The sequence below is a fragment of the Cnephaeus nilssonii genome, assembly GCF_951640355.1.
Source record: "Cnephaeus nilssonii genome assembly, chromosome: 22".
In the NCBI taxonomy this organism is placed as follows: Eukaryota; Metazoa; Chordata; class Mammalia; order Chiroptera; family Vespertilionidae; genus Cnephaeus; species Cnephaeus nilssonii.
In genome coordinates, this window is record NC_137093.1 from 28,951,609 (window position 1) to 28,966,791 (window position 15,183).

The following is a 15,183-nucleotide window of genomic DNA, read 5'->3' on the forward strand; positions in this document are numbered from 1 at the left end:
CGTGGGCAGAGGTGTGCATGCATACTTAGGATGTGTGTGCACACCCATGTGCATGCATGTGTGGTGAGTACAGGTGATACATAGGATGCGTGCATGCTTATGACGTGGCATGTGCACATCTGCATGTATGCACGCGTGCACAACAGGGTTAGGCAGATACCTTCCCCCAGCTGGTGCATTCCCACCATTTCAAATCCCTCCATCTCCCTGGACTGGTGGGCCCCACCTCTTTCTCCGTAGGTGGGCTGCACTCCCCTTTATCAATCCCCCCACCCACCTTCCTGAATCCTGCTCCAAGCCTATACTCACCTTCTTCCTCCTCCTCCATGCTGCAATAGAAGCCACCCTCCTGTCCGACACAAATGCCCTCAGACCCCATCATCGCTTCCTGCGTCCCCGTTAAATTTCCTTTTCCTTACCTTTTGCATCTCTATTGCCTCATGGCACTCACAAACGTGAAGTCACTTCCATCATCCAACATATTTATCCCCTTCCAACTGCCCCTCCCGTGTCCCTTTTATAGCCAAGTTTTCTTCTAAACATTTTCAGGGTGCGTAGTATCAGAAAGGGCATGGGCACCTGCGTTTTGCTGAGGAGTTGATCGCTTGAGCCTGCATTTCTTTTTAAATAAAATTCTAATTGGAATATAAAACTCATTCTTTCAACGTGCACAACTCAGTAGTTTTTTAAAAAATATATTTTTTATAGATTTCAGAGAGGAAGAGAGAAAGAGGGAGAGAAAAACATGAACGATTCTTCCGCTGCCTCCTGCACATCCCCCAACTGGGGATCGAGCCCACAACCCGGGCCTGTGCCCTGACCAGGAATCAAACCTGGACCTTTCAGTCTGCAGGCTGATGGTCTACCCACTGAGCAAACCGGCGAGGGCTCACTGTGGTTTTCCCTGACCCCGGAGGATGCCGGACATCTTTCCATGTCCTCACTAGACGTTTTCTGTTGCGGCATGTCTGCGAGTTCTTTGCCCGTTCCAAAGTCATTTGTCTTTTAGCTGAGGTGGAAGTCCTTTACTCCGGATGCAAGCGCCTCATCCGGCAGATGCTTTGCAAATGCTTTCTTTCTGTCCTTTCTCAGCGGCGTCATCGGAAGCACCCGAGTTTTGAATTTTGCTGACGTTCAACGTACCCGTTTCTTCTTTCGTGACTTCGGTTTTTGGTGTCACTTCTAAGAAACCAGCGTTGTGAGGCAGGCTGGACACCTGCGTTTTGCAGCGGCAGCACTTACACGTGGACCTCGGATGCACCGCGCGAGGTCGCTTTTGCAAGCGGAGGGAGGTCGGGGTCCGGCGTCACGGCTTCACGGGTGGGCGCCCGCGTCCCAGCATCTTTTGTTGAGGAGCCCAGTGATTTTGGGAGGTGACTCCCTTTGCTCCCTCTCAACCCTCGCGGAACTCACCTCCCAGACCGCAGACTCTCGGCGAAGACATCACTCCAAATCGCGGTGGGCGGCTGGGCAGCTGGGCAGCTGGGCTGCTGGGCGGCTGGGCTCGGTCCGCCGCCGGCCCGTCGGCCCACGACCTCGCCTGGCCTCTCTAGCCCGCCCGGCCGTCTCGATACCTCCCGCCCGCTGACGTCACGCCGGCCGCCAGCGCGCAGCTGCGGCGCGGGCGCCCGTCCCTTCCGGCTCGCCGTAGCAGGCGCGCCGCCGCTATTTCCGCCCGGGGCCCCGGATGCGCCGATCCGATCCGAGCGGCGCCGCCTCTACCTCAGCTGCCGGCTCCCGGCTCCCGACGCCAGCCCGACGCGGCCGGAGCGCCGCCCAGGCCCTGGGTATGTGGCGCCGCGGAGGACGGGCGGAGAGGTTCCGGGGGCCTGTGCCGAGGGGCCCGTCGCGGCCGTCTCCCCCCGGGCATCGCGCCGAGAGCAGGCCGCGCCGCCGCCGTCAGTGGGCGGGGCCTGTGCGCGGGCCGGACTCGGGTGGGCGGCGAGGGGGTGGGGTCGTGCGGCCTACGCCCCCTTTCTTCCCCGCCCGCCGCCTCCCTGGAGCCCCTCGGGGGCGCGCGTCGTGGTGACGGGTGGGCTGGGCGCGGAGACGCGGCCGCCGGGACGGGAGCGCGGGGCGGGGTGGGGCGGCTCTGCACACCTGACGCGGGTCGGGCCGGGCCGGGCCGGGCCGTGGGGTCCGCGGGGCGCCCCGCGTCGTCTTCACGCCGCGTGACTGGAGCCCGGCGCGGGTCTGGCGCTCGTATTTTAACCTGGTTTCTCGGGTTTCAGTGCCCAAGCGCTTCAGCAAGTGGGTGGGAGTCCCCATGCGTGGGTTCTGCGCGCGAGGCCTGCCCGCCCAGGTGCGGGAACAGGTGCAGAGGGAGAGTAATTTGTGAGACCTGTGCACGCCCACCTGCTCCCGTCCTGACCGGGGGACGGGGTCTCGGGGTTCCCTGCCCAGCTCGCGCCCCCGCCCGCGCCCCGTGGCCAAGCCTTCTCCCCGCAGCCCCCGGCAGCCCCCCCCCCCCCCCCCCCGTGTCAGCCGCAGAAATAACGCAGCGGAACTTCCGCAAATAGTACTTACGCCCCGGCTTGGAGATGCATGTCATCCTCCTCCTTATTTTGTGATGAAGCTTTTACGTGGGTGCAAATGAAATGGTCTTTGTAACTTTTTTATTTTTATTTTTTAGTGGAACCCATAAAATTAACATACTCTCTGAGTGGTTGGGAAAAATGGAGACATGTATGTTAAAACTTGAAGTCATTCTACCACTTAAAGATACACACAACAGTTTCTTTTTGGTCCCCTGTTTTACCCTTGCAATTTCTTTTCTCCTCCTCCTCCTCTTCCTCCTCCCCCTCCTCCTCCCTCCCTCCTCCTCCTCCTCCTCCTCGTTTAATTGCAGTTGTATAATGCAGTTTTGCGTGCTTTTAAAAAGCATTCCTTAGCATGGTCGTGTGCCATCGAGCCTCTACAGCAGTGGTTCTCAACCTTTCTAATGCCGCGACCCTTGAATACAGTTCCTCATGCTGTGGTGACCCCCAACCATAAAGTTATTTTCGTTGCTACTTCATAACTGTGATTTTGCTACCGTTAATGAATCGTCATGTAAATATCTGTGTTTCCCGATGGTCTTGGGCTCTAGAGCAGCGGTTCCCAACCTGTTGGGGGTCACCACAACGTGAGGAACTGTATCAAAGGGCCGCGGCGTTAGAAAGGTTGAGAACCGCTGCTCTCCGGTCTTTGCTGGTGGTGCCTGCCACAGTTCCTTATTGAACTAACCGCCTGTGTTGGACCCGCCCTTTCTTGCCTTCTCCAGGCCTTCGGTTTGCTTTCTGCGAACACTCCAGCCACCCTTTCTAGGTCACAGCTTCCTTTCATACCAGAGAGAGAGGGGAAGGAAGAGAGAGCGAGAAGGATTTGTCATTCCACTTCCTCATGCACTCATTGGCTGCTTCTTGTATGTGCCCTGACCAGGGAGCGTACCTGCAGCACCGTGTCTGTGTGTGTGTGTGTGTGTGTGTAGAATTCTGAAAATTTGTGTGTGTGTGAGTGTGTGTGTGTGTGTAGAATTCTGAAAATTTTAACAAATACGTAATTTCCACAGTAGGACTCAAAACGGTTGTTTGATCCCAAACAATTTCCACGTGGGGCCTCTCTGTAGTCAGCCCCTCCCCCAGCCCATGGCACGTGTTGACCTCTGTGTTTCTGGGGGTGCCCGCTGGTGGAACTCTGTGTGGATGGAGCTGCAGGCCCTGAGCGTTGGTTTCTCCATGCTGCTCGGTAGTGTCCCTGGTGTGGATGGGCCAAGGTTTACCCGTGCACCTGCTGAAGGGCGTTGGGGTTGTTGCCGCGTTTATGTGAGTAAATGGATAGTTCCCATTGCGTGATGCTCAAACAATACAGCGGGACGCAGAGGATGGCCGAGCTCCTCTGCTTTCTCCCGCTCTTGACTTTGTCCTAGACCTCGCTGACTTGGTCCGTGTCCTCCCAGGTTTCTTTCTGTACTCGAGAACCTGCCTTCTCCACGGACCCTCCCACAGGAGGGAGAGCATTGGTGCTGGGAGGAGGGTGAACACGTCTTAGACAGGACAGGGATTCGTGGCTCACGTAGGGTCACAGTGCGTCAGCAGACATACGGTGTAGCTGTGGTGCTAAAATGTCACGGGTGACGATTAGGGGAGAAATGCCTACCCAGGCTCCTTGGGGGCAGTGGGAAAACAGGTCGAGAAAAAGCAGGGTGGTGAATCGGGGCTGCAGCTTGATCACTCGGTGCTTAAAGAAGCACTTCTTCAGCTTGTCGTGGCCATTCCTGTCAAGCTGAGGTAGATGCCAACTGTCCAGTTCAGGGGGCTCTGGTCCATCAGCCTAGGGACCGGCCAGCATCGCCATGAGTTTGGCATTGTGGGCTGTTAAATTCAGGGGACCGTGGCCACACTGAGTCTGGGCTTACCACTGTAGCCACGCACCAGGGCAGTGCTCTGCAGGAATATGGGGAGTAATAAATCCTAGGTGGTTGTCAACCTCGGGTTAGCCCAGTTTGTATCACTTGGAATTTATATGTTTTAGGAACCAGTATGGGACCTTCACACTCAGAGGGGAGAAGGATGGGTGTCGTGTTAGCGATGGGACTTTTGTTTCAGCCCTTTATTTGTTGAGCCACTTCTGGTGTTACCATGTAATATAGACGGTACCTTTTCCTATAGTGTTTTACAAGGGAAATTTCGAAGATACATAGACGTTGAAAGAATTTTGCCTACCACCTGTATACCCATCACCTAGTCTCTGTGATGGGCGTTTTCCTGTACCTGTTTATCACACACCCATCCGTCCACCTGTCCTTTCCCCTTCCTAGGCGAAGGCAGTGTCCAAGTACAGTTTCCTGCGCTGTGCTCCCGGACTCACTGCATGTTCTGGAGACGGCTCTCCGCCGGTTCCTGCGCCCGCCTGGCCTTTCACCTGTTGCAGGGCTCCAGCCGAATGGGACACAGTGGAGTCAGCCAGTCTGCAATACGGACCACTCTTTACTTCCAGCATTGTTGCATTTGCAGATAACGCCATCGTGAATAACCTTGGTGCTTATGTATTTTCACGTTGCAGGTGGCTGTCAGGGTGCGTTTGTAGTGGGACTGCCAGGTCCAAGGAGCAGAGCGTGTGCAGTTGCTGAATGGGCCAGGCCTGCTCTTACATTCTGTTTCAGAGGTTGCAGCGCCTCACCAAGAAAGTGTTGTCCAGCTTCCGACTTTCTGTCGGTCTGATAGATGAGAAATGCTGTTTCAGCTAAGTTTTAGTTTGCATTTTTATTACGAATGATGGATTTACAAGTAGATGTGCTTGAAAAATTCAGCTTCAAGTCTTCTCTGGGGGTTACACTGGCGTTGCTGTTTGTTTTTTGTCACAGGAAATCCCATTTTATAAATACAGGCTGGGAGGGAATGGTCTCAGACGTTGAGTTTGTTACTTGTGAGCAGCCTGTAGAGAAATGCTCAGAGCGGTTTGGTGGATTGTGGTCTGAGTCAGGAAGGCCAAGCCTAGTCCTGGTTTTGCAGTCCGACGTCTCTGTGACCTGATCCTCGGCCTCCTCGTGGGCAGTACTGCCCTTGAAGTCATGAGCTGGACGGATCCGCTCTAGCTTTCTCTGATGGACTTGAAAGTTAGAGACAGCCAGTAAGAATGACATGTGTTGCCATTGGTGGTGGCTTTGCTCTGCATGGGGTACCTCTACCACATTTGGGGGAAATGTTATTTAGGTAAGCAGTGATTTGATTCCCGGTCAGGGCACCTGCTTGCATTGTGGGCTCAGTCCCCAGTGCGGGGCTGTGCAGGAGGCAGCCAATCATGTTCCTCTCTCTCAAAATCAAATAAAAAAGTCTTAAAAAAGAAAGAGATTAGGATCCAGAACTCGTATTGAAAACAATGGCATACCTAAGAGTTCCCTCACACGCTGTTCCCACCCCCAGAGCCCACCACATTCCTGGCTTTCTGCTTGGAGGGCAGTGGTGGGAGTGGGCTTCTGATGGTCATGAGGCTGTTGCTGGCTGTGGTCCTGACTTCCCGCTTAGATGTACTTGCTACTGCTTGCCCATGACCTTGAGACTGTCTTCAGAGACAGCCATCAGGATGTAAGTGCCTTCTCTGAGGGTTACACTGAGTTTTAGGTTTTCTCAGCCTATACTGGTGTAACCGTCATCCATAGCTTTTGATTTCATACAAAGGTGTACTCCAGCAGGGTTTGGTGCTGTGAGGTCCTTCATATATATGTGCATTGCACCTTTGTAAGTTTTTTAACTTTTCCCTTGTGCATTTTCTCTGATAAGCAGTGGTGCCTTGAACATGAAATGGTGTTTCTGCTTGTCTAGGGGAGGGGAGTCAGCAGCACCATAAATAGGAAGCTAGTGTGTCTGTTAATGCCGAGGATTTTAAATATTAAAGGAGCCATTTTTGAGCCCATGACCCAGCCCTGTCGGGGCAGATGGCCCTGGAGTGCAGTTGTCCTGGTTCCACTGGACACCTAGGCTCGCTCTAGCCATGTCTGAGTGGGAGCCTTGTCCCTTCTTAGCTCAGAGTTTCCCGCTCCACCTCTGATGGCCCGTCCCGAAGGCTGAGCTCTCTCAGCGGCCCCTTCACTCTCCCCCGCGCTCTCGTCATTTGCACTGAGCAGTTTGGGGCTGGGAGCCCTTGGGGAGCTGTGGCACAGTTCCCAGAGTTCCAGGACATGATGGCCTCTCTGGCGGCTCCCTGTCTCCCTGTGAGAGTTCCTCCTTGGCAGCCCCCTCCCTGCTCTCACGGAGGATGCTCGGTGTGAGCGCCTTCAGGTTTTGGCCTGGCGCCTGGGACAGGCTGGACCCTTCCCGCAGGAGCGTGGGTGTAACGTCACGGGGACTCCTGTGTTGGGGCTTGATCCACAGTAGCTGTGAGGTAGCTCAGGTGTTCACGGGAACTGCTGCTGGTGAGGGATTTGGCTGCGGTTCTGGTGTTGAGGGATTGTGTGTACAGCCCATTCCTGCCCAGGGAGAGGCAGGCGCACCATCCCCAGCACGGTGAAGCACAGAAAGGCCCTGAGCTGGGAGCGCGTCTGGGAAGAATCCACTGGTCACGGAGCCAGCATTGAGGTCACATCCTGCTTGGCCTTGAGAGGTGATGCTTGTTACCTTCCCAATAACTAGTTGGTACCGCCACCTCGTGCCAGGCTGTGAGGGGACCAGTCCCTCTTGTGTGTTGAAGGAGACCTTCTGTTGTGTCCATGGCTCCACGTGAATTAAGACTGTCCTTTGCACCAGCTGCCGGTGGGACAGATTCACATATCTCCAGTGCTGCTGACCAGTCTCGTAATAAGGGGTGATCAGACGGTTATATTTGCCTCTAAGTAACTTGATTTCAACTTTGATTTTTCAGGAGAACATTAAGTTGGATAAAAAAGGGGGGCGATAATGCACCACGGCAGCGGCCCTCCGAATGTCCAGCACCAGCTGCAGAGGTCCCGGGCCTTCCCCAGCAGCGAAGAAGAGCAGCAGGCCCACCCAAACCCACCCCCATCCCCCGCCACGCCTTTTGCACCCTCGGCCAGCCCATCTGCACCCCAGTCGCCCGGGTACCAGGTTCAGCAGCTCATGAGCAGGAGTCCCGTGGCTGGGCCGAACGTGAACCTCGCCCTGCAGAATGTGGGGCCAGTGGTGGCAGGAAACCCCCCACTCACGCTGGCCCCGCTGCCACTCCCCAGCCCCACCTCTCCGGGCTTCCAGTTCAGTGCCCAGCCGAGGCGCTTTGAGCACGGATCACCGTCCTACATCCAGGTCACCTCACCACTGTCCCAGCAGGTGCAGACCCAGAGCCCCACCCAGCCCAGCCCTGGGCCGGGGCCAGGCTTACAGAATGTGCGGGCAGGTGCACCCGGGCCTGGCCTGGGCCTGTGCAGCAACAGCCCCACCGGGGGCTTCGTGGATGCCAGCGTGCTGGTGAGGCAGATCAGCTTGAGCCCGTCCACAGGCGGGCACTTCGTGTTCCAGGAAGGCTCGGGCCTCGCCCAGATGGCCCAGGGAGCCCCAGTCCCACTGCAGCATGCAGGGACTCCCATTGCGATGCGAGAACGCAGACTGTCCCAGCCCCACGGGCAGCCCGGGGGGACCGTGCACCACCTGGGACCCCAGAGCCCTGCGGCCTCGGGCGGAGCTGGCCTGCCGCCCTTGGCCAGCCCTGGCCACATCACCACCGCCAGCCTGCCGCCCCAGATCAGCAGCATCATCCAGGGGCAGTTGGTCCAGCAGCAGCAGCAGCAGCAGCAGGTGCTGCAGGGGCCACCGTTGACCCGGCCTCTGCTGCCCGGGGTTGGGGGGGCTTCGGCATTCGGGATGACATCCCCGCCGCCCCCCAGCAGCCCTTCCAGAACCTCGGTGCCCCCAGGCCTCTCCAGCCTACCCCTCTCATGCTCGGGGAGCAGGAAGACACCCAAAAAGCTGGAGGAGATCCCCCCAGCCTCCCCAGAGCTGGCCCATATGCGGAAGCAATGCCTGGACTCTCACCTCCGGGAGATGGAGGCTCTGAGGGAGGCCTTCAAGGAGTACCTGATTGAGCTGTTCTTCCTGCAACACCTGCAAGGGAACATGATGGACTTCCTGGCTTTCAAGAAGAAGCACTACGCCCCGTTACAAGCTTATCTTAGGCAGAATGATCTGGACCTGGAGGAGGAGGAGGACGAGGACGAGGAGGAGGAAGAAAAGTCTGAGGTTATCAATGATGAGGTGAGAAACAGCAGTTTAATCATTAGAGGACTGTGCTACACAGGTGTGAGTCTAGGCAGCTGTGAACACAAAAGAACCTGTGAGCCCAGGGTGCTGCTCAGACGTGGTTTCATAAGGATTTGACCCAGGAGTCACGTGGAAGGTGGATTTTGCTGTTTTCTTCGCAGGAGGGAAGAGCTGCCCTAATAGTTGGGGGGCAGGCGCAGACCAGGTGCCTTCATTGAGAGCCAAGACTCCGCCCCGGACGGAGCGCTAACCCATGGGCCGCAGCCTGTGCCCCGGGCCTGCGGGGTGCACACCTTGGGCTGGTCTCCCACTTTTCACATTTTACTGAAATAGGTCCCCCCATTGAGTCATCATGAGTGTGGATTTTAAACAAGGGCTTTAAATATAAATAAATGTAAACATTGATATGGTATTTTCATGATTAAAATACAGTTATTATGGCAAAAACCAATTTTTAGATGTAGTCTTAGCTTTGAGATTATATTTTAAAGTCACTCTTTTATAAATACCCATGAATAATATTTAAGATGGCATCTTTTTTTAAACAGTGCAAATTTTGGGTGCCTGGAATGGGTGCTTAATAAATGCCCGAATTGAGCTTTCTTGATACCATTGTGATTCCAACCCATTTATCTGCACTTCCTGAACAAGAAGCTAATAACAGCAGCGAGCGTGAGGTGGCTGTCGCACTGTACGTGTGCCTTTGTGTGTGTAGTGTACAGTATGTTGGTGCAGCTGACTTGGTTCTAGGAGACGGCTGAAATACCTGAGTCTTTGTCACTCTTCTCCTGCAAAGAAATCGGCCTTTGGTGAGCAAAACTGGTCTCTTTGCTCAGTCGTCCTCATCGACATTTATGGGCGTATCTGTGTGGCTTTGCCATTTTGTGTTTTCTTTAACACCCTTTCCAGAATGGACCATTTTTATTTTCCAAATGAGTACATGATTATTGTGAGGGTTCCCCTCTGGAATAGTGAAATCCAGTTATCTCTATGTTTGTACACCCGTGTTGTCTGTAGGTGCATTGCCCCTATCTGTGCTTATGAAAAGGAAGTCCCTTTTTATAACTTCCTGTTGAACTGGGCCTCTCCATTCTGACCTCCCATGGTAGCTGCTGGAGCGGCCGCCGTGCAGACTGCCTGGAGGTGGTCGGGCTTTGTTACTGGGCTGCCTGCCGTCCCCACTTCTAGAATGTGCAGTTGTGCAACCTAAGGATATTGCAGCAGCGACTCAGATTGGAGTTCCTGCGAGATTTGCAGTTGAGTTAGGTTGCTATGTCATAAATTAGTGCATTGTCCTTTTGCAGAATTTGATGCAAAAACATTCCATTTTTAAACACCAAACATCAGTGAGCTGTCAGTAAAATTCTAACAAAATTTTGAGCAGTCTTAAAAATCATGTTGCCTTTTTTTCTCAAAATATTTTCTCTCAGGTAAAGGTTGTGACAGGAAAGGATGGGCAGACTGGTACTCCTGTTGCTATAGCAACCCAGCTTCCGCCAAATGTTTCTGCTGCTTTTTCATCCCAGCAGCAACCATTTCAGGTACTTGTCAATGGTTCTCAAATGTAGCCTCATCCCAAACTTCCCCTTCATTCAGGTATTTTAACCTTCAATTACTATTTGCTCTTAGCATTTTTTCCAGAGCCCATTCCTTATTTAAAGAAATAAAGAAGTCTTCCTGCATCTAGAACTATAAAATTAAGTTGCATGAGTGAACGACAATCCAGAGCTAATGCACTATTTTTGTTTGACCTGTGCTGCAGTCGTAGCTGTAGTGTGCATGTCATCTAATCCTCACAGCCTGTCCCGTGTCCCAGGACTCCTCGTGTGCTCTGTCTCATGTGGGCTCTTTCTGTGTCTTCTCTCTGTATTTTTGAGAACAGTGCAAAAGAGAAACAAGAAAAGAAAGATTTAAGCAGATGATAACTTGATATTTGCTTAGCTGGAAGAAACACTGAGGTGAAAGCTCCGAAATTAGGGCCTCGGGCTTCTAAATGGGTGTTAGTGAATGCAAACTGATTATATAAAATTTTTGGAAATTAAATTACTCAGTGTTGCAGTAACAGTACTGAGGATCTAAAAGTATAGGTCTGATTCTAGTAGTTTTGGAATGGATTGTGCTGGGTTCTGAAAGCAGTTTCATCTTTGTGGTGATAAGTCTTTAAAATTTTTAACTTTTTAAAATAAATTTTTTATTTCTCAGCTACAGTTGACATATAATATTATGTTACTTTCAGGTGTATAACAGTGATTAGACACTTGTGTAACTTACAAAGCGATCAACCCATACATCTAGTACCCCTGTGGTACACCATACAGAGTTATTTTAATTTTGATATAATTTCAAACATAGGTAGAAGTTGCTGTAACAGTACAAAGAGCTCCCCTTATATTCCTTACCCAAATTCACCAATTGTTAACTTTTTGCCCCATTTGCATTCCTTTCATTCTCTCTCATATCTGCACACACACTTTCCCCCTGAGCTGTCGGAGAGGAAGTTGCAGACATCCCGTCTGCACTCGTATCCCTAAATACTCAGCAGTCCTGGGGAGAGTGCTCTCGGACCCGACTTCAGATCAGGGCATGTTGCAGGGATGCCGTACGGTGGCGGCGAGGCCGCGGCTCAGGCGATGTCTCCTCTGGATGATGTCCGCTGTAGCTTCCCCTCGGTCTGGATCTTGGGTCTTCTTTCATCTGGACCAGCCCCTCAGTCTTCCGGGACCTTTGCGTGTTTGAGAAGGCCAGCCACTTATTTGGTAATGTGTCCTGTGATGGGGGCTTGTCGGATGGTTCCGTGTCTGAGGCGGGTCATGCAGTTTGGAGGGGATACCACCAAAGTGACAACGTGTCCAGCTCAGGGTGCCACCTGAGAAAGCCGTGATGTCAGCTTGTCCTGTCACTGGCCCCTGAGGCTTTTCCAGTGGACGGTTATTACTTTTCTTTGGGTGAATGAGAAGTAATTTGGGGGAACATAGTTGAAGACCATATAAATATCTAGGATCTCATTAAACTTTCGACCACTAATTCTAGCATCTGTTGATGAGTCCTGCCAGAGTCAGTTGTCACCTTACAGATTGCAGAATGGGTTTTCTGATTCTGTTATTCCTTTTACGTTTGTTAGTTGGCATTCTACTATAATGACAAACTTTCTCTTCAGTGATGTATTTTACATGTGGGTTCTCACTTTCACCGGTGGGTTATAACATGTCACTAACAGCATTCATTCATTTGTTCATTTGCACTTGTTAACTCCATAGAATTTACTCTTTTTGGTCTGTAGTTCATGAGTTTTGACAAACACAGGAAGCTGTGTAATCACATTGCAGTCAAGAACCAGGAATTCTGTCATCCCCCCGAGTGTTCTCTCATGTGTCTCTGTGTGGTCAAGTCTCGCCCTCCCTTCACCTCTGTCGGCACCTCTGTGATTCTGCCTTTTCCAGAGTGAGGTGTGCGTGGAGTCAGTCTGTTGCCTTTCATCTGGCTGCTTGCAGTTGGCCCAGCACACGGGAGAGTCCCCCACGTGGTTGCGTGTGTCTGTGGCGCTGAGGGGTAAAGTTAGGGGTAAAGTTGCAGTGAATGTCCACAGACCGTTGTTCATGTGGACATACATAGGCCTTCATTGGGGTAAGCACCTAGAGGACAGGATTGCTGGGCTGTTGGTAAGTGGCTGTATGTTCAGCTCCATACAGACTGCCCCCCTTTGCACAGGGGTGGTGCCGGGCCCCACCTCGCAGTGCTCCTGAAGGCCCGCGTGCTCCTGTGGTCACCCTGACACTGTGGAGTGGTTTCAGTTGTACGGCTCTAAAGACGAATGGCGATGAACTTGTGTACGTGGGTTCATTTGCCTTCTGTGTCTTCTTCGGGAAGTATCTGTTCCTTTCCCTCACCCATCTTTTTCATCGAGTCATTTGGTTTATTGTTACACATGAGATTCTTTGCATATTCTGGATATTTTTTGTCAGATATAGATTTGCAGTTCTTTTTCATTCTGTGGCTTATCTTTTTCTTTTATACTATTTTCACAGAGCAAAAGTTTTACAATTTTGATGACTTTTTCAATTTTTTTCTTTTATGGATTGTGCTTTTGACATCATATCTAACAATTGTTCAATCCAAGGTCACAAAAATATTTCGGCCTGTGCTTTCTTCTGGAGGTTGTATAGTTTCATGCTTTACATTTTGGTCTGTGGTCCATTTTGAGTGAAGTTTTGTATAACGTGGAGTAACTTCATGTCTTTGCATATCAATATCCAGTTGGCCCAGTGCCATTCCTTAAAAGGAATGTCCTAAGTATGTCTAATGGACTTTGCACGTGTGCCAGACTCCGTTGGTCCTGTGTATGTGAGCCTTTTTTAGACCCCCCCCTTTCATCTGTGTCTGCCTTTTGCTAGTGCCACACTCTCCTTACTGCTGCAGCTTTTCAGTAAGTCTCGAAATCAGATAATATGAGTTCTTCAACTTTGCTCTTTTTCTTTTCTTTTTTTGTTAAGATTTTAAAATTTATTTTTAGAGAGAGAGGAAGGGAGAGGGAGAAAGAGAAACATCCATGCACACACAAGAGCAACACATCAATCAGCTGACTCCTGCACACTGCCTACTGGTGATTGAGTTCACAACCCGGGCATGTGCCCTGACCGGGAATTGATCCAGGGACCTCCTGGTGCATGGGACAACGCCCAGCCAGCTGAGCCACACCAGCCAGGTGGCGACTTTGTTCTTTTTAAAATTGTTTTGGTGATTCTAGATCCTTTCTCTTTTTTTGGTATCTACACAACATCCTACCAGGGTTTGACTGGGATTACATTGAGGCTGTTGGCCAGTTTGGGGAGAAGTAATGTCTTGACAATATTGCATCTTCCAGTTCAGGAATATGGTACATCTCTCCATTTATCGTGGCCTTCTTTGTTTTCTGTCTTCAGTGTTTTGCGGTGTTCAGAATTCCAATGCTATATGTGTTTTGTTATATTTATACCCCGGTATTCCTATTTCTCTGTGGTATTGTAACTGGTAGTTAAATTTTAAAAATTTTGTTGTTCATTGCAAGTACAGAGTGTCTCAAAAAATGTGTACACACTTTAACAGCTGATAGCTCAAGTTTGGGAATGAAATGTATTTTAATAAACGCTGCCTTTATAATTATTCAAAGTGTGTGTATACATTTTTTGTGTGTGTTTTTTTTGGGACATTCTATATATAGGAATACAGTTGATTATTTGACCCTCTATTCTGCAACTTTGCTAAACTCATTTCATTTCAGGAGCTTTTTTGGTAGATTCCGTAATATATTCAACAGAGAGAATCAAGTCTGCAAAGAAAGCAGGATTTATTTTTTTTGTTTTCCTATCTATATGTTTACTTCTTTTTCTTGCCTTATTGCGTTGGCAAAGACCAGAATAGAAGTGGTGAGAACAGACATTCTTACCTTCTTCCTAGTCTTAGCGGGAAAGCATTTAGTCTTTCACCATTAGGTCTGATGTTAACTGTAGATGTTGTAGGTGTCCTTTATCAGGTTAAGGAAATTCCTCTAGTTATATTATTTATCATGAATGGATGTTGGATTTTGTCAAATGCAATTTCTGCGTCTATTCACATGATCTTGTGATGTTTTTCTTCTTTGGTCTATAAATATGGTGAATTATGGGTATTGAGGTATCGTTTATAAGCAGGGAGTGGACACAACTTAGGTGTGACAAGTGCCCATGTAACCCACATGCCTTTCAAGATGCCCACTTACATCACATCCCCTTGTGCCCCCGCTAGGCATCTGCTGCCCAGTCCTCTCCGCTGTTCTTGATGCCCCAATTATCTGTAATGGGCCATTTGGAGCCCCTCTCCAGCTGGCTCTCGTGCACTCCGACACCCCCTTCTCTGAGACGCCCTCAGAGCACTTTCCTGTGAGCCCTTCTTTTCTGGTACAAGACGTTTAGCCTCGTTGGGCACCTTCCTTTCTGCAGCCCAGGACTCGGCATTGCTCTGAGGAGCCTCCTTCCTGTTGGTGGGGAAACGAGTTTGAACCCAGTGCTTGGGTGCTTCTTGTGAGTTTGGTGCAGGTGAAGATAAGATCTGTTAAATTAGAGACTCTCAGAACTGACTCCTGGGCACCTTTACTGTGAATGCATGGAGGAGTGTAGACCGCACGGGTAGGTACTTGCATTGGAGCAGCGGGCGGTGCACGGAGGGAGGGCCTGCAGGCCGGGGAAGACGACATGTGGTCTTCACGGCGACTCGCTGTCACACTCACCACATTGCCGGAAACTACACTGGACAGAATCTGATGTGATCAGTGGGATTCTCACCACTCCGACGGGAGTGAGCGTGGAGGAGGTGAGCGTGGGCAAACCCTCTGACCAGCAGAAGCTCTGAGGTTACTCACGTGAGTGCACCAGAAAGCCTTGTCTATAAAAGCCCCACACGAAAGAACCGAAACGTCCACCGCCAGCAGCGCAGACCAGCGATCGTGCACCCTCGACAGGAGTGCTAACGGGAGCCGTCAGTC

General features: G+C 51.2%; 1 protein-coding gene across 14 annotated transcripts in view; it reads left to right on the forward strand.

Moving 5' to 3' along the window:
* Positions 1-759: 759 nt before the first annotated feature.
* EP400 (E1A binding protein p400) overlaps positions 760-15,183 on the forward strand; it is a 64,554-nt gene continuing 50,130 nt past the window's right edge. For 7 of the 14 annotated variants that reach the window (XM_079763040.1, XM_079763046.1, XM_079763047.1 and 4 more), the window contains exons 1-3: positions 761-1,787; positions 7,339-8,681; positions 10,118-10,228. In XM_079763040.1, coding sequence (XP_079619166.1) covers positions 7,374-8,681; positions 10,118-10,228 — 1,419 coding nt within the window. In that variant the 5' untranslated portion in view covers positions 761-1,787; positions 7,339-7,373. Of the gene's footprint in view, positions 1,788-7,338; positions 8,682-10,117; positions 10,229-15,183 lie in introns of all 14 variants that reach the window. The other 7 variants (XM_079763052.1, XM_079763044.1, XM_079763042.1 and 4 more) reach the window with 2 other exon arrangements.